The following is a 19274-nucleotide window of genomic DNA, read 5'->3' as shown; positions in this document are numbered from 1 at the left end:
TTTGCTACAAATTGCGCACATTGTTGTATTGGACATTTCACGGAGCTGTTCGGTATTGGAGCATTCTGGCATGCTTCGCTGTGAGGATGGAAATACAATTTATTTACACAGAGAATATTGAGACGCTCATCACAAGTCATAGTTTGATTGCCATCGTTCGCGTTAAGTGAAAAGAAATAAAGATTTCAGTTTAAGTACACATAGAAGCGATTGTACGACGAACAGTATGACAATGTAATAATTATTAAATTTAAAAAGATATCCGTGTTTGAAATTCAATGTCCGCTATTAAACATTGCTGTCTATTGCATTGCATTCGGATAAAATAGTTTATTATTGTTTACCGACAGGAATAAGCACACATGTATTTACAGAAGTGAATACACTAGAAAAGTAGTATATAACCAAACTACTCACTGCTGTGTTTTCAGCTTGTCTATTCCGCACCATATTCAAACGGAAGGACGTTTACGGTAATCCATTAAGCGTTTACGTTTACCAAAGTTCAAAATGGATTTTACCTTCAACACGAGCACTGGACTCGAACTCGACCGATGTGACACAGTATTCAACACTATACAAATTTTCTGGCTCGTATCATATTCCGTACTATTTATAATTAGTGTCGGTGGAAATTGTTTAGTATGTTTAGTTGTCATTGGCCAGGAGAGAATGCGAACGGTCACGAACTACTTTCTTCTTAATCTCGCCATAGGGGACATTGCAAAAGGTGTGCTGTGCATTCCATTTACATTCGTGATTAACGTTTTAGTGCCATACTGGCCTTTTGGAAGTTTCATGTGCCCGTTTATTATGTACATGCAGATTGTGACCGTGTTTCTTAGTGCCTTCACCCTGGTTGCTATGAGCTTTGATCGTTATGTGGCAATCATACACCCGCTTAGACCGAAACTGACAACAAGGAAAGCATTATTGACGATAGCGATTGTCTGGATCCTTGCGCTCGCGGTTCCTATCCCAACAGTTGTTAAATCTCGCGTTTATACCAATCCCTACCCAAACACGTCAAAAGAGTGTCAAAAAGGATTGTGTCTGGACATTTTCGAGGACAATGTTCTACAGCAAGTGTACACTATTGCCATTATGTGTATCCAGTATGTAATCCCTTTGATCGTCCTGATGTTCACATACACACGTATTGGTTATATTATCTGGATCAAACGCACGCCCGGTGAGGCCGAGAGGCGAAGAGATGAGAGAATAGCTTCATCAAAGCGAAAGGTTATCTCATTATCTTCTCTTTTTTAAGATTATTTCAGACAATATTTACCAATTATCGATACCTTTTTCGTTCCGTTATTACTGTATTGTTTAATCGTACATGGTAAAGTCATGAGCTATTTACTGCTGTTTCTTGGTTTTAGATTGATGTTAGTTATTGATGACCTATGTCTTTATATCAAGCAAGGTTGGAGGGCTTTGTTTTATGTCAATATACTGACATTGATTTTAAATTCATTATTTGAAAATTAAAAAACTGGTATTAGACAACATCACGATACACAACTGAGCGACTTAATATTTTACAACCTGACAGTTAACAGTAACATCTATGTTTATTTCATGCTAAACTTAATTGATATATTTATAAGCATTTTACTGACAAATCCTTTAAGAGTGACATCTGTGGGGGTGTTGCGAAACACATCTTCAACGTATTCGTACGTCATGAGCCTCTGCGTTTACTTGATGCAATTGGTCCCTAGTTATATTGTGTTTTATTTTTTTAGTATCGTTTTACAATCAGTTTGCTTCAATAATTTGTTTGATGGACCTTGCTCTGTCTAAAATCAATTTTTCATAGGATGACACAACAGTTTTGAATTATTTCATAACTTAGTCAACCAACAATTCTTTATTAAAACGAGTCTAACCTAAATAAAAAGAACATCATTTCGCATAGCACGTGTTTCTTAAGTAGCTTTTTTATCAGTTGTTTAGACATAAGCGAACAGAACTCACTCTCAAATTGAGACGAGTCTAATTAATCTTCTGACATTTGTAATTTCAACGGTTGATTGGACTTTCACTTAACGGACAGTCAAGCACATTCCTACTTAAAAAGCAATAATAGAAATATGAAATTTTATTTTGTTATTATATATTGTATTATTATTGATAATAATTGATTATCAATAACACTTGTTCCTTGTAGATGAGTGACCTGACGATGCCTGTTGAGCAAAGTAATCTTGCGCTTGGCAATGTTAACGAAAACTACAATGTGCCTTTTTGTATTCAACAACCGGTGCATGCACAAGCATTTAAGAAAGATTAGCATAGACTCGATTTGTACCAAAACAGGATGGCAACTTGATCTTCTGTCATGTCATTAGTCTGTCTCATAACGAATTTACCCCGTGGTCTATTTTCAGCGAATCCATTTACACATATATATTTTCAGATGGTGAAGATGATGATTGTTATGGTAATTACCTATGCCGTATGCTGGCTACCCATTCACGCCATAAGACTCTATGAAGAAAATATTGAAGACTCTGAAGCGCTATACAATTCCGAACATTACCAGTTTACTTGGACCGGGTTCCATTGGCTAGCAATGTCGTATGCTTGCTATAACCCGATTGTTTATTTCTGGATGAATAAGAGATTCCGAGCTGGCTTTAAAAGCATGTTTTTCCTGTGTACGCATTGTAAGAAAGGTAATGGTCGCAGCATATGCAGCAAACGAAGACCACGATTGCCAAATAGAACAAACAGTGGATCCAGTAGTCGATTTAGTCCACGCGCCAGCATAGACGAAACTAAAATTCTAAAAATGTCGTTTCTACATAAGGACCATGGTGACCCACATGATCTTTGACATTAACATGGACGAAAATGTCTTTCATACTTGGTGCGGGCGAATTTTAGACTGTATTGAAAATTATCAGTCTGCAAATTTACAACACGCATTAATTTTCTCATGTTGCTAAACGTTTGCTGCTAAATGCGTACAAGTCATTCTTTTAAAATATTTTTCTTATATTGAAGTAGGCTTGACGTATATATTAGTATTGTATTTATTTATATGGGTGCAAATGTATAAGATTGATTTAAGTTAAAATAATAAAATACAGCATTGTATAGCAGATCAAGCATACATGTTGCATTAAATGCTAGCTTGCTTTTAATATATCTGCACAGAATTAAAACGACCTTATAAAAATATATACAGATAATTAAATAGATATAAATAAAAAATGCAATAAATATTAATAAGTTAATTTAATTAAGAAAATACAATATAACTAATATAAATATTAAAAACTGGTGCCAGCAAATAAATAATGTGTTTTAGAGTTACTCGGTGCCATTTTATACCCGATTATCATACCTCTACTTTGATATCGACCGGATACAAAAGCATCTGCTATAGTTTTGTATTTCTGGTTGGTATGCGCTTATATTGTTCAATAATTAAGGTTACGAAATATAACTAAGAATCAATTTGAGAAATGAGTCCGATTCAAACAAATAAAACGTATATTACAAATATAAAGTTCAAGTTGGGGGCGTAGAGGTATGCTTTAAAGAAATACAGGGTACTACCCTATTGGGCTGTAGTATATCAGTATCGCTATAAAATAAAACTCGGCTCGGCAAGCGTCGCCATTATCTTATTCCTAGTATTATCTGAAATAAAACGAAGGAAAAGTGACCTGTTATTCTCTATATATCTTACGTTACCAACATGTGCAAAAATGTAATAAAGAATATATTGCAGTTGCAGTTGTTTCACCCGTGTGAATGCTATTTTAGAAGTAAATCAACATATAAACAAACTATTTACAAATTAATAGTTGTTATTTGCATATTCAATTTGCAATATAACTATTTTAATTATTAATTGGACAAACAAATCATTTGTTTGAGAACATATATAGTTCAATCATGAACGCAAAATCTAAGAATGTTGAATAATAATCTTTATAAAAATGCCCAGTGGCTAAACTTATTAACACCAAATTTTTGCTATGTGAATCTTCCATACGTGGGTATCTTAAAGATGAGAAAAATAAAGAAACACTAATGAACAGAGCAAAAAGTATTTGTAAATGCTAAATGGTCCATTAAATTTTTACAAAACTAATTTAAGACAAATATTGTTTGGATTTCAAAACAACTATTTTAATATGTACAACAGTTTAATTGTATCATTTTTTAAACAGTTTGTTACGAGTCACAAAAACACATCGGAATTATAACGCATGTTGTGTTGCTTATATATTATATATCTTTATACTGTGCAACGTAAAATCACCTGATACGAGAAGGAACAGTCACTGAAGACCAGAAGACAACAACTATTCATTATGGCACGAGCTTGTAGGTATGCTTACGTGTGCATGCAAGTACTTTGTCAACGCTACCTTATTTATATTAAAACATTATCTCTTTATTAATTTCAAGAATGTTACACATTACATATCCAAAAGTATTTATTGAAATCTTTTTTTAAAGCAAACAATAGGTTATGGTAGTAATGTTTCATACATACACCACACCGACCAGCTTAATTGGTTGAGTGCTGGAATGTCACTCCATAATTTGTTGGTTTGAGATCGGACAACATTTAGATTGGTCGTTAAGAAATTTTCGCCTTCCACTTAGTAAGTATATGCTTTTTGTACTGGTAATATTTGTCCAGCAAGGGTGCAAGTAAGGGGAAACGCAAGTAGGGCTACAATTCAACGGTAAAGATTCCAAGCAAACCAAACATGAAACGCAGTTTTAAAATCTACACCTTAAGTGCCAATATTTTGGTTATCCATTAATATCCGTCCTCAAGTTACCAAGCTCTTATAGAATGTAACACAGGTATTAATTTTTTTTGCGAAAATATGTTAATGTGTTTTGTTTAACCGGCCTTAATAGAACCATCCTGTACATGTACTCTCAGCCGTTGGTATGTCTACATCATTTGTCGGAATGTTTAATCTGGCTTTATTGCACTAATAAATCTCCGTCTGCCGGCATAGCCCTGTTTGCCTTAATTTGACGCCATATCAGGACATCATTAAACGGAAATACATGACCAACTCTAATTACACATATTAATAAAACTGGAGCTAATACTATTTACTTTAAAGATGTTTAAAAACATGAAGGCAAAACATTTCTTAAAAAGCAGCCAGACACGGTTAAAAATATATATTAAGATGCATACATTAAATCAACAGTACAGTTATAGCGGCAATTGAATTGCAGTAGTAGAAATAACATCACAAATACTTCAACAAATAGGAGCAATTTTTCATATTGTCCAAAAATTTTCGTCAACAAATTACGGATACGCGTGTCTTTAATTTGTTAAATCATTTGCAATTCGCTCGTCTTAAACAAGTGTTTCTTCACGAGGGTACGTGCTTAAAATATATTTGTCGGGTTTAATGTTATGATTTTACGAATAAAGCTTATGGTATTTGTTATTAATGTATCTTGTTGATTATTTGTTCCAAGTGAAGACTTGAACAATAAAACTTCGTTTATCGGTTGTCTTTCTCGGAATTGTGTGTAACATTCTGAAACAAAAGAAAATAACTACTAGAAATCAATAAAGATATTCCTTACCTCACAAGCACAAACTATACTCCGGGGTCGGTCCTATTTTACTTTAGTTAACTTATTAATACGTATTGATTTAAAGTTCCTGATCGCCTTGGTGAAAAAGGCCGTCATGCGGTGAAAATGCACTTCGCTTGAACCGCATTGTTTTGCGTACGTGCAGATTAAAGCCGATTTCGGTGTATTTTTGCAGAAAATCCCGAAGTCGACATTGTAGGTGATATTCTACGTAACATTAAAGCAATTTTGTGTTATTTAATAGACCTAATGAAATATTTATACTCATTATTTGTCAGTGTATTAAACAGGCATAAGCTTAATGTTATGATGGATATATACTGGAATAAATACCATGAAGCAAATAAGGATAAGTTGGATAAACAGCGCAAAATATAAACGCATCACCAATCTTTTTTTTACACAATTCTTATAAATTACCCAATGTCTCAGTTTGTCGATCTATTCACAAATGAAAATAATCTCAGCCATATATTTACAAATGAAAATTAAAAACATATTATTAATGCTATTTCGCTCACATGAATGTTTTCGTGATAAGATATAATTCTACGTTTCAGCTTTGTTAATGCTTAACGCTGACAGTGTGATGTTCTTACTCGGCTTTTAACAGTGTGATGATAACTCGCACACAGATGATTACTGACCAAATATATTCATTCTTAATGACTTCAGCGTGCTAAACTTTGTATGTAATTGAACCGGATAAATACAGCCATGAACAATATATTGTGATATCGGTCCGACTGATAAAATTCAGACGGCACAGAAACAACAAAATATACTTAAGATAAATGAAACAACAGAATACATAAACGCAGACGAAAACACCCGGAAGAATTGGACCAAACATTTATAATCGGCCCGAGGACCGATGGCCCGAGTGCTATTATGCGGCTTGGGCAGATTACAGACGTCCGGTACAACTATGCCGTGCGTTAACGTGTACCGGTATATAGCATATACTAATATGGTGTTCCTTAGCTATAATTTATAAGCGAACACCAGCTTTCCGTAATTTAATTTTCATTCAGTTGATTACGCAGTTTATGACGTATGTCACATGGCGTTATTTCTGTGACGGAACAAATCAGTTAAAGATAGACTCAGTGGATTTCAGGGACAAATATTCGGACGTTGTGGCTTAATTAACAGTAAAGTATTTGTTTAAAGCATTGATCGAATCTTAAACTTATTTTGGAGTGTGTGTTTGTCATGCATTATTGTAATATTCGAAAGAACTACAATAAAATAGTGTAGTTTAAAAAAATATATTTCGTTCCAGGAATGGAAGAACAGAACATGGAAGTGTATATCGTTGTTAAGTTCTAATTGAATTTGAATTAAGCGACCTTTTATATTAAATTTAGATTGTTGATGACTTCTGTTGTAGCTTAAATAGTGTCGTCAATATAATCTACGGCACACTTTCTGTTGCAATCGATATTATAATCACCATAATTGTGTGTCACACTTCAGGTGTCGCAATTCTAGCAAATCATAAGATGTGAATTTACACGTCGGGCTATGGAAAAAAAACTGTAAAATGTGTAAGAGATTAGTGAAAATTGTAATGAAGGTTATCATTATAATACATTGAATTAATTACAAATAAGCGCGGACAATATTCATATATTATTAATAATAAGTGTATTATCTTAGCATGGAATTTTATAATGAAAGAATAAACTATGATTAATACCGTGCATAATTTACATTGTTAAAAATACATAAGTGATCAATAAAAATAGGAAAGGTCCTATCATTATTATTCAAACACATCGACAGATCGCATTGACCTATGACAGTTTCAAAGGAATAAGATTATGCATAAACATTATACATATACACGAAACCACACGTTCCATTGCAATTCTAAACACATTTGTTGTTTTCTTTTTTTCCCTGTTTGTTTAAGTTCTGCTTCAGACACGAGCGACTGTTGCTGTTTTATCTTTTTGAATATTCGAACTATAGTTTTCGTACAAAGTTGTGTTTATTTCATCAATTACAATATTTAGTAATTTATGTAACTAGGTCGAGTTTAATTACTAAGTTAGGTCAATTTTATTACACAATCCTTTTTAGGAAACGCATTATGTTAATCTCTTGGTGCTATAAATGTTGAGTAGTTCCGATATTGGCGGCATAATTCTGTTTTTCATATTAAAACAACGCTGAAACAACAGGTTGTCTTTTAAATATTTGTGAAACAAAACGTGCAGTATGTATATTTAAGAAATAATTTCCCGCTAAGTGTTTGTTATTGCGGAAATAAGAAGCGTCTTGATATTCCGATGCGTTGAAATAAACCCGGATTGTTTGATCGGATTGACCAGACATTTGTTATTACTGCAATAACCAATTCTCAGCCGGAAAACATTTTTATTATACCACGTTCTTAAATCCAACTTGTCTAAACTGTAGTGAAACAACTTTAAACCTCGCCATGTATTACACATTTTATAACAACAATTAAATTCGACGTCGAGCGCAATCATAAACTTTGAGTGAATAATCGATGTATAGTCATTCAAGTAGTTATTATTATTATTATATTATACCGGATTTATATAGCGCCCTTTTTATGCAAGAGTTAACGTTCAAAGGCGCTTTACATAACAACATTTGACGTATCGCAGATACGAATACATTTTGAACACTTTTTCAAAAGAAATCGATCAAAACTACTCAATTATACTATAAAACTACTCTATAATACTATAAGTACTACGATAAAACATGCACAGTAACCCTAGATTAGAAAGATCAACAAGGCACTATAAAACTACCCTATGTGTATAGCTATAAGACAATTAATAACACAATAAAATCTCAAACTAAAACAATAAGTACTACGTAAAACAACAAGAACCATGCACAGTAACCATAGATTTGAAAGATCGGCAAGACAAACCAGAGACAAAACAGAGACAGACACAAGGGTAACGTCAGGATACCATTACCACGAGTCCACAAACACCCAAAGGAATAATTATGCTTCCTTTAAAATGGTAAATTCAAGTTCATGCTGATTGAGACAAGGGTAACGTCAGGATACCATTACCACGAGTCCACAAACCCTCAAAGGAATAATGATGCTTCCTTTAAAAGGGTTAATTCAAGTTCGTGATGATTGAGATTTTATATAATGAATTGAATAAACCACTGCTTATATTGCATAAGATTGGAAGAAGAGGTGAGTTTTCAGTGCCTTTTTGAATGAATTCAGTGTTAAAGAACCTCGAATGTTTGATGGAAGTGAGTTCCAGAGTTTGGGAGCAGTGTACATGAAACTTCGCTCCCCGTATGATACGGATTTAATCTTCGTTGGAATCACTAATGAAGTCGCTTCGTTCTTGGATCTTAAGTTTCGCCTTGGTTCGTAGACTTCAAGTAGGTTTTTTTCATTATTAGGCGATTGTCCATTGAAGGCTTTGAACGCATTGGTAAGTATTTTGAAGTGGATTCTTTTTTCTACTAGGCGCCAGTGTAATTTTTTTAGGATCGGTGTTATGTGACTATAGCGGGACGTTTTTGTGATACATGCGCCGCAGTGTTTTGAACATTATGTAGTTTCTTGATAGCTGATGTTTGTGTTCCATAAAGCAGTGCATTGCAATAGTCTAGCCGAGACGTGACAAGTGAATTGACTAAGGATTTTGTGGCATTTGGTGTGAGATATTGCCTGATGTGACCTATTTGCCTAATCTGACCGAAACATGATCTACTTATAGCAATAATATGGTGTTCCATGTTCATTCTTGAATCAAACCAAGCACCGAGATTTCGAACGTATTACGATGGTTTAATTGTCGAGTCCCCTACTTTCATAGTTAACCCATCTACGTACTTGGCGTTGTTTTGACTTGAAAATACTATGACCTCGGTTTTGTCGGTGTTAAGTTTGAGCATATTTGTATTCATCTAGGAGATGATATCGTGGAGGCACTTCTCAACTCGATTTAGTGTTTCGTCTTGGGCTGCTCCATCGGTGGGTTCAAAGGAAAGGTAGAGCTGGGAGTCATCGGCGTAGAAGTGATGCCCGAGTCCATGTTTTTTGCAAATTTCCCCAACAGGTTTATTACATATGGTATAAAATTTTGGACCTAACACAGATCCCTGGGGTACGCTGAAGGTAAGCAGCACTGGTTCTGATACCTTGCCTTCAATGCACACCGTTTGGAAGCGGTCAGATAGGTAGGAAGCTACCCACTGTAGTGTTTTTTCAGCAAAGCCAAACTGTTGTTCGAGGCGGTTTAAAAAGGTTATGTGGTCGATGGTGTCGAAAGCGGCAGAGAGATCCAGCATAACAAAGACAGTGACCTTTTTCTTATCTAATGATTGTAGGACATCGTTTTTAACTTTTAATAAAGCTGTTCTGTTGAGTGAAACTTCCTGTATGCAGACTGGTTTTTTTCATTTAAATGGTTTCTGTCAAATGTTCTTCTATTCTTTTGCTGACAACTTTCTCCAATAATTTTGAAACATTTGGCAGATTCGAAACTGGGCGATAGTTTTGTAGTGTTTCTTTATCTAAGGTGGGCTTTTTTTAATAAAGGTCTTATACGTGATGTTTTAAAGGATCTTGGCACACTTGCTGTTTCCATCGAAAGATTGATGCTTTTTGTCAGTATTGGTAGCAGTTCAGTTTTGCATTCTTTCAGGAGCCAAGATGGAATAGGGTCAAGCTCGCAAGATTTATTTGGGGATTGCATAATGATTTTTTCAACTTCTTCCTCAGTTGTCGGACGGAAATGTGTCAAACTGCATGTTTCTGCTGTTGGGTTATTATCATTACTCTGTTTTGAATTTGCTTGAGAAAGGGCATGTACAGAGATATCTTTTTTGATACCTTCAACTTTATTTATGAAAAAATTATTGAAATCTTGTGCTAGCTCATCGGATGTTTTGCCAGACGGGAAGCTATTTCAGATGGGCCATCTAGTAAGTGTTTTGTGAGTTTTGTCAGGACCCACTCTGTCCCGTGTCCGCAGTCAAATTACTGAAAGTTTCGTGGTGTCATCAGGGATCAGAGAACTCAAACGTGCAGCCTGGTATAGAGCTCATTGGCCGCATTTGACATCGGACCCATTTCGCATGACGCGATTCGTGTTTGGTGTTTAATACTATGAGAGTATTAATTTGGCACTTGGGGATTAGATGTAAAATCAATCAAGCATTAACATTTTAATGAACTTATTTCTACAGTTTTTGCTTTTACTGCGCTGCATTACTGTATGCACATAAAGTTGGTGTGTGTCAAGTTTGCTACACCGCGCGTTTAACCACGCTCTCTTTTCTTATTAACTTCTTGGAATATCCAAATCTTGGAAATATTTGAAAGCGTTAATATAAATTAAATGATTTTAGGTGAACAGAATATTAAACATAATTTTCGTTATTTGACATTTGAATGAACTTGGCCTTGACTTTTGGTGACCTTGATAATCATTTTTCTTAAAAGGTCTGTTATTATATATATTCATGTTGATAAACTTTTACAATAAACGTTCGCTTAAAAAAGTGTCATTTAAACTAATATGAGAAGCCGCGTCATTATACAGCCCTTCATGTGGACGCCATCTTCCATAGTAGCCTTTAGTATTCATAGTCAACATCAGGCACAGTTAGCGGCATTTACATATAAAATTCACGAAATAATATTCAATCATAAAGCAAAGGTCTATCATGCAAAACAAACTAACCAATATAATGATGAATAAATATATTAGAAGAACTTAACACGTAAATAAACATTGAACACCCATAGGCCAATTCTGAAAGACGGGTTTTCACCCAACCGAGCGAACATCATTTCAATAAATCGATACACAAATGTTTAAGACATTCGTTTTGAATACTGAAATAAAGCCATCATCGGTTTGCAACGCTTGTGCATTTAACATAACTTTCGAGACGCATGCACAATGAAGAAAAACATATTTGCTCTATTTTTTTGCGTATTGTATGTTTACAAATGTACCCGCTCTTTTCCCCGATATATATTAATAAAATACGTTTTCTATTTTTGTTCACTAATTATTTACAGTAAAAATAGCTCTACTCAGATTTTGGATGGAAATCCGATTAGCCAACTCATCACACTTATTCAGAATTCATTACGTATTTCCGACCGCATATTTATAACTGGATCACGCATCTTTTAATGAATTATTTAGAACATTGGAATTGCATAAAGTTGCTGATGATGCGTTGATTTCGACACATTCTTTTTTCAGTACACAAATATATATTTTAAAAGCAGATATATCCCTGAGTGCCGTACCTTTTATTCACACATTTTTAAGTTTTAACAAACATTCGTTGATAAACGAAATGATTATAGTCTACTGTACTATTTGTGCCATTAAACCACGCATCGGATTGGTGACTTGTAAAATTCATAACCTGAATTGATTTAATTAATTTCATATCAAGGTTGCTTAAAATTTGAAACGTAAGTACAACAATCAGGAGTTAATGTTCCATACATTAAGTCTCCACATGAGAGATGTTTACATTGAAATCTTCCTGTGTTTGTGGCTTTGGCACGTTGAATCTCAATCTTACGAGGCTTTAACAATTTCAGCTTGGACCAGAGTTGCAAAAACATCTTAGCCACTATAGCGTGAACGGATGCTATATTCGCTAGCCATATAAACACTATTCGACCGACTGTAACCATATCCACAGCTTGCCCTTAACTTCAGATGGTGTGTGAAGTATGCTTCTTCCTCCTGAGAGGTCGTGGTCCTCAATGTGTTGCCTCCGGATTGACTCTCCCACAACCTGTGCCGCAGAGATGCATCTGGGATGCCATACTCTCTGGCAGTGATTTTAATAGGGGAAACTGTTAGCAACACAGTTTTATAAGCTATGTTCATGGAAGTCGGCGAGTAGCACCTATACTGCTTTTATGGAACCTACAGGTAGAAATAAATAAATGAAATGTATAAGTTAGGATTTGACTATGAATGTATTGTTAACAATGAAAGTAAATCAATCATCAACACAAAAAATATACTTCAAGAACATTTGTACAAACAATCTCAGAATAACATTCCGATTGGTCAGCAGGTTGCTAGATCTCGGATTGAATAATTGGAATTCATAGTCAAGTATCTCAATCGATGGGTACCGTATAAAACAAGTATCAACGTTGTGAGCACGACTTTCCTAAAATCTCCACATGTTCATTAACTGACCGCCTTTTAATTACTTTGGCTATGTATTTTTCTGTCAAAATTAACAGCCCTTGTCATTTATGATTATCAAAAATACTTTAATATACAGCTTTGTAAAATGTGTGATAATAATTTGGTTTTAGTATAAGGATTTGTTCATAGCACGTTTTACTATGTGGACTCAATGAAGTGACCTAAAGTGTGTGTGCTAATGTCTTTGCCAGTTTCTAGTTTAAATATGTGCTATATTTTTAAGATTGGTTTGTTCGAAACATATTTTGTTCCAAAGTGTTTTTATGAACACTAAATGATATCGCTAGATTACTCTATCTATGAGTAAAATGTCTGATTGAACCATAATGTTTTTATAATATGAATTAATTGCGTATTCCTATTCCTACTACTTGTATGTGTTCAACGTTCATTCGGCACCTCATTAGAAAGACATCAACTCAGAATGAAGTCGTACATCTTGACTTAAGATGGGAAATGTCATTCGCATTAAGCGGTACAAGAATGCTCCTTCACGCTGTTCTTTATCAAATATTCCACACTAATTAGTGTTATTAGAATAGATCAATATTTTAATTTACTGTGCTCAAGTTCTGTACTACTTTGTGTGATATTCATGGTCATTTCGTTTTTAATGTACAGGAAGATCAGAGAAGATAATGACGAAATTAATTGTTAAAACATACGGAATGGCCAAGTACAATTAACTTTAATTTCGTGATGGTTTTGGGTCAAATGAACATTGAATTATTGGAAATATTATAAATGTCACTATATAAGAATTGTATGCAAATTTCAAGACAGTATATGCAAACACAATTGATGATCATGATCCATAATATCCATACGTTATATGACTCAAATGCATTTGTAACGCAACATAAAATAGAAATAATTAAGTTTTTAAACAACAACAATAACACTAAAGCCGTAAGTCAAGCCGAACATATTCTTATCAATAAAATCATTCAAACAAAATAAAACCTCGTCTATACTGTAAATTGTTTAACTGCGTCATCGATACATATTTGTCCCCAAACATGTTAGCCAGGAACTATTACTACCCATTACAATTAAAGAATAAAGAAAAATATACCGTAGTGTATGAAAAACAGTCAGGAAATTAATATATGTGTCGTCACCCCATTTTTCCTTTACTTGCTTTAATACAAATCCTCGAAATTAAAAATAAAAAACTTTCTGCGATTTCATAGATTTCTTGCAGACCTTTGTTAAGGTATGGATAATTGGTCTGTTGCATAAACTTCTCGAGCACTAAATACTTGATGCATGTTTAAGATTAACTTACATGAACAAAAAATCCTGTATATCTTATGATGGTGTATTTTCCACTACATTTATTTCACAAACAGGTTTACATTAAGGGGTAATCTTTTTTCCTTTATTTTTTTTTACTGATCTTGCATGATATGCAAACCTTAATGTATAATAAAGCCTCCATTTGAGTTAAAGAAAACTACCCATACATACTCATTTGACCTAACACGATGCCTTAAACATGTTTCGTGACGCTTATGTCACTATGTAACTATAAGATTGTCGACATCACTTTAAAAAATTCAGTTATTTTCGGTTTGTAATAACTCGAACTTTAAAATATGCATTAATAGCTAAAATAATAATATTGTTTATTTTGCAGTGTCGTTAATTTTGCTTCACTTTGTTAACATCCCAATTAGCGTGTCCCCAAAGATGTTATGGTGGGAAGAGTCACTGCGTTCGTCTGAAATATATACTATAAGTCCGTTATTCACGCCAGATTTGACAAATGTGCATACATTAAGAAAACGCCGATAATGTGGATACTTTTATAATGGATTGCGCTTCAATAACAGAGAACAACAAAAGCCGCGCGCTAGATGTGAGTTCTTCTGCTTTTGCATTTATTTTGTAATCATTGGTTTTCATACACGAAACATTTTAAGCCGATTAATGGTAAGACACTTCGTTTTGAGAAGAATGAAAATCGCGGGAAATGGTTGATTTTATGAAAAAGGCTAAACAATTCCATCGAAAAGTAGCATGAAGTGGATGATAAGTACCTATTTTTCAAAAAAATAAAAATGCTTAGAAATTACTCAAGAACGTGTTTACTACACGAATTACAAGATCAATAAGTCATCAAATGTTACAACATGTTAACATTGTAATTCACTGACCTATTTGACCGACGTGTCCGTTAATGGGAATCAAAGTGTCTTCATCATCATGCATACCACCTATTAAAACACACTCTCAAACAATATTCGTTAATATTTCATTGAAATCAAAATGTCACCAATATTTCGTTTAAAGCATATTACTTGTTCTACGTACTGGAATAGGTAATACCTTGGTTAGAATAGTAACAATATAATAAACGCATTTTATGTATTAGATGAAACTCGGTTATCAGAGTGTCCAATTTGTTGAGGGTCTCCGTTATCCTACTTTCCCTTTTTACGGGCATTCTGTATTCAACATCATGCATATCACCTATTGAAACATGCTATATCTTCGTTCTTATTCCATTAAGTAAGCACTTTTCGCGTAACTCGAATTTTGATATGAAGAGTCTTTCTTCAAAGAAAAATATCATAAAAGCGGATAGTGTCGTCTCTGATAAGCTTATGCGGACTGGACAAGCTAATCTCGGAGAACTCTTTACGCGCACGCATTAAACCCTCTTTTCACACAGTACGGTCCATTTATAGGACAACTATACCGTTATGAGAATATAAATGACTACTTTGCGTTAAGGAGACGCATTCCTGTTTACTTTATGTAGGGTTTCGTGAACAATGCCATTCATCTGAGTAATTTGGAGTCGGATTACCATTTGCCAATATATTTACATCGAGAGCTAAACTGTGGTTTTCAGCTGAACATTATCTTACCATTTGTGTTTTTATTTATACCTGACCGCTAAAGTGAATTATGTGGCGTAACAAAATTAACAAATCGACTGCAACTGTTTAGTCGAAACATTAATTGCATATTTTGACGCAAAATTAGAAGAAGTCTTCATAGCTCACATCGCATTATCACACAAATTAACTGAGAAACGACAGAATGACCCACAGGCCGAAAAATATTTAAGTACATTTAAGCATTCTTATAGTTACATAATTTCAACACACATATGGCGTTTGCGTCTTAACTTTGAATCTACATGACCCACATTAGTTTTCAGGTTAAGGTCAAAGCGATCAGAGTCAAAGTGTCCTTGGTTGGTTTGCCTTTTTCATTAAAACACTCTTGATTTCCATCACACATTATGGCTGTGTATTATTTTTGAGCTCCCTGACCCTTTGAGATCCATTCTATTGTATGCATATAGCTTGAACGCTGTTCATTAAGCAAACTATGGATTAGTGATTCATTTTATTATTAACTATTCTATTAACAGGCAGCTATCGTTTAGAATCCAAGTTTGTGTCATATTTCATAAGTGAGAATCAAGAATCCCTCAGCTCCGTAGTGCTTGGCTTTGATTTGACAGGCATGTGTTCGGTGTTTTCAAACACAATTTTAACAATGTGGTTTCCTTAAAGTCACAAATGTGCCATCCCTGTGTCACTGCAACAAGAAAAAAAAACAGATTTAAGTAATTTGATGGTTTTACGGCTAACAGCATATTATATAAATAACTTTGAAATGAAAACATATAGGAAGGGCAGCGATACAATACATTTAGTTTACTGAAAATGCTCTGAGCATTTTGTTTACTTACGAAATGGGCGGATGATTTTCCATTTTTAATTTAATGTAACACAAGTAACACAAGTAATAATTGTTACCCACCAAGACCAATCCTTTAACAATGTGCGCTAAAATCATAAAAAATGCCTTATCTAGATCTATCATATCAAGCGAGTGCTAATTTCTCAAGCACAAAAACACATTGAGGATCTAAAAGTGATATGCCTTTTCTAAGACAGACAACGTCAACCTCCTAATCGACCTTACATTCAAGCTCTTCGATCTTTCCGTTTCTGATATACTGTATCTATAATTGTTGGTTATGAAAATACTGATATTTTAATAAGAATACACATACCATTCTTAAGAAAACTATTCATGCAATAAAAAATAGCTGCTATTTTAGGTTTTCTTCATGCAGAACTTTGCAGACACCAATTTAAAATGTAATTAAAACATGAATGATTTGTTTAAATATATTAATACTGAAAAAAGAGAGTGATTTTAAGTGGAAAACTAAACTATGAAATAACCTAAGTCAAATATGTAAAATAAGCCTTACTAACATCAATAAACAAGATGAGATTTATATTGAACAATACAACAAGCATGTCTTAATTATTTGAGTATAATAAGCAAATACTTAGCTTCAAAAGAAATAAAGAACTAGATGGATACACTTTTGTCTAAACAAACACTTAGCTGCTACTTTAATTTAGGACCGCAAACTTCAGTATTGATGTTTAAACTGGCACATATGACGGTACTGCATACACTGAAAATACTTGAGATGTAAACAATAATGATAACGCCTCAGAAGAATAATGTCTAGTTAATTGCCACAATTATAACCAAATCGAGAACGGTATGTATAATTTCTACATACCAATAGAAAACCTGTGTATAAAAACTGTTTTATAAACAACATAAGTTTCCTTAATTTTCTTAGAAGCAGTTAGTATATTGTTAAATGTTATTTTAAAACTTTCAAAAGAAAGATAGTGCGTTGTTTAAAATGTCATCATATCAAATCAATGCATCGCGAAATTTTCTTCCAGTGCAATATGGTCTGAATTATTTTTCCAGCATCGCATAGAAATTAAATATTAAATGCTTGAACAAATAGAACATGCACGGCTTTATTACGCAATTATCGTCGATGCACCTCTTTATGAATCATTTTAGTATTAATTCTAGGTACCTGCGTATTTTCGTCTCACATTATGTATTACATGAGTTTTTGCCGGGCAATCAAATTGCGAACCACAAATTACGATACAATATTTAATTACAACATTTGCCTCGATTCTTCCTCCTAATGTCAGTTATTTGGTTACATACCCCGCAGAGATATATTCATATATTGCTTGGATATCCATTATGGAAAAAGACAATGAATACCATTTATAATTAATATATGGAAATACTTTAAATGTCATTTCATACAACAAATACGTTTGCAAAATCTGATAAGGTCTCTATGAATAACAAAGAGTCCAGCCATTGAGATTTATATCGCTAGAGAGAATAGAAAATCTGTATTTATTACCAATTTCTCATTGTGTCATCGTTAGATAAAAGCCCTGTGTGAATCAATTCTCAAATGTGCATTTATTTTGCATAGATGTATGTTTGAGGTTTTTATCAAACGTTGTTGGTTTTTTTTTCATATGATCCATGCAAATCTCTCAGTATTTTTTAAGAGTGTTGTGAACAGTTCAGTTATATGTCAAACAACAGTTGGTAATTTTGTATCAGCCACATAATATGTCAGCTTAATTGTATTTACAAATGACAACTTTTTAGCTCTATGTTCTATCAAATCAGAAAATGTATGGGCATATTTTCTTTTCTATTCACATATTCAAGGGCCGCCAAAGTATCTCTAAAAATGTATAGCCCCAGTTGCAAAAGTTATGACGTCCAACGTACTGTATTTTCTACTGGTTGTTTGGGGCGTGAATTCTTCAAGGAGAGTTGTTTTCTACATAACAATGCTGTAACATATTATTACCGGATAATATCCCAATAAGCCTTTTTTGTCACGTGCTCAATATTGGCTAGTTCTAACATATTTGAATACAAAATACTATAACTTAGCCATACGTTTAAAAGTCTTGTTAAAAATGTCTAGAACCTTTAAAATTCATAAAACTTTGAAATAGCATTTAAAAAGGCTTAACAAGTCGCCTGTTCTCTCTCCCACCAATATTTTTTTTTCTATTTTGTTTTCTGTTAACTGTTTCTCGACATGATCCCTTGTGTAGTATAAATCTGTCATTTTGTCTGATCTTTTTGCAATTGTCATATTATCGTCAGTTTTCATACACCACGAAATCCAATTATAATTCAATTGCGTTGCAGACGTCATGTGGTGTGCACTTGCGCTGTATAAAACCTCGAGAGGACGAGACATATGAAATGTTCAGAACTTATGGTTATCGGTTACACATCATATTGTTTTTGTTGGTTTTCATATGGGCATTTAGCTTTAGCTTTGACGATTTACAGATGCAGTAAACCGGAACGTTTTACCCAAAATTGAAATTTTTCGATGAACCTTTTTTAGTGGTTTACGAGAATATGTCTTATAAAAAAGACTCCCCAGCTTGCAGTTATTCGTAATTATTTCCAGCAAAAGGGATATACAAACATAAATCTATTGTTGACATATTGAGTACGAACCTTATTGAATACAAACTAACTAAATACGTGAAATTATGTAATTCATGTCATTACTTACTAAGTAAATACGTTGAAAAATAA

The 19274-nt window shown here is 33.7% G+C and overlaps 1 protein-coding gene across 1 annotated transcript; it reads left to right on the top strand.

Moving 5' to 3' along the window:
* Positions 1–510: 510 nt before the first annotated feature.
* Positions 511–3074, top strand: LOC127869572 (RYamide receptor-like). Its single transcript, XM_052412227.1, has 2 exons — positions 511–1242; positions 2426–3074. The coding sequence occupies exons 1-2, from the start codon at positions 511–513 to the stop codon at positions 2843–2845; spliced, it is 1152 nt and encodes a 383-aa protein (XP_052268187.1). The 3' UTR covers positions 2846–3074.
* The last annotated feature ends 16200 nt before the right edge of the window (positions 3075–19274 follow it).

Source organism: Dreissena polymorpha, chromosome 2 (assembly GCF_020536995.1).
Source record: "Dreissena polymorpha isolate Duluth1 chromosome 2, UMN_Dpol_1.0, whole genome shotgun sequence".
In the NCBI taxonomy this organism is placed as follows: Eukaryota; Metazoa; Mollusca; class Bivalvia; order Myida; family Dreissenidae; genus Dreissena; species Dreissena polymorpha.
The sequence above is the reverse complement of the archived record's forward strand: the minus strand, read 5'-3'. Positions and strand labels throughout refer to the sequence as shown.

Excerpts from the sequence above, each read along its gene's own strand:
- LOC127869572 (XM_052412227.1), top strand. The coding sequence starts at position 511 with ATGGATTTTACCTTCAACACGAGCACTGGACTCGAACTCGACCGATGT. Across the intron at positions 1,243-2,425 it reads TAGCTTCATCAAAGCGAAAG|ATGGTGAAGATGATGATTGT; the intron begins GTTATCTCATTA and ends ATATATTTTCAG.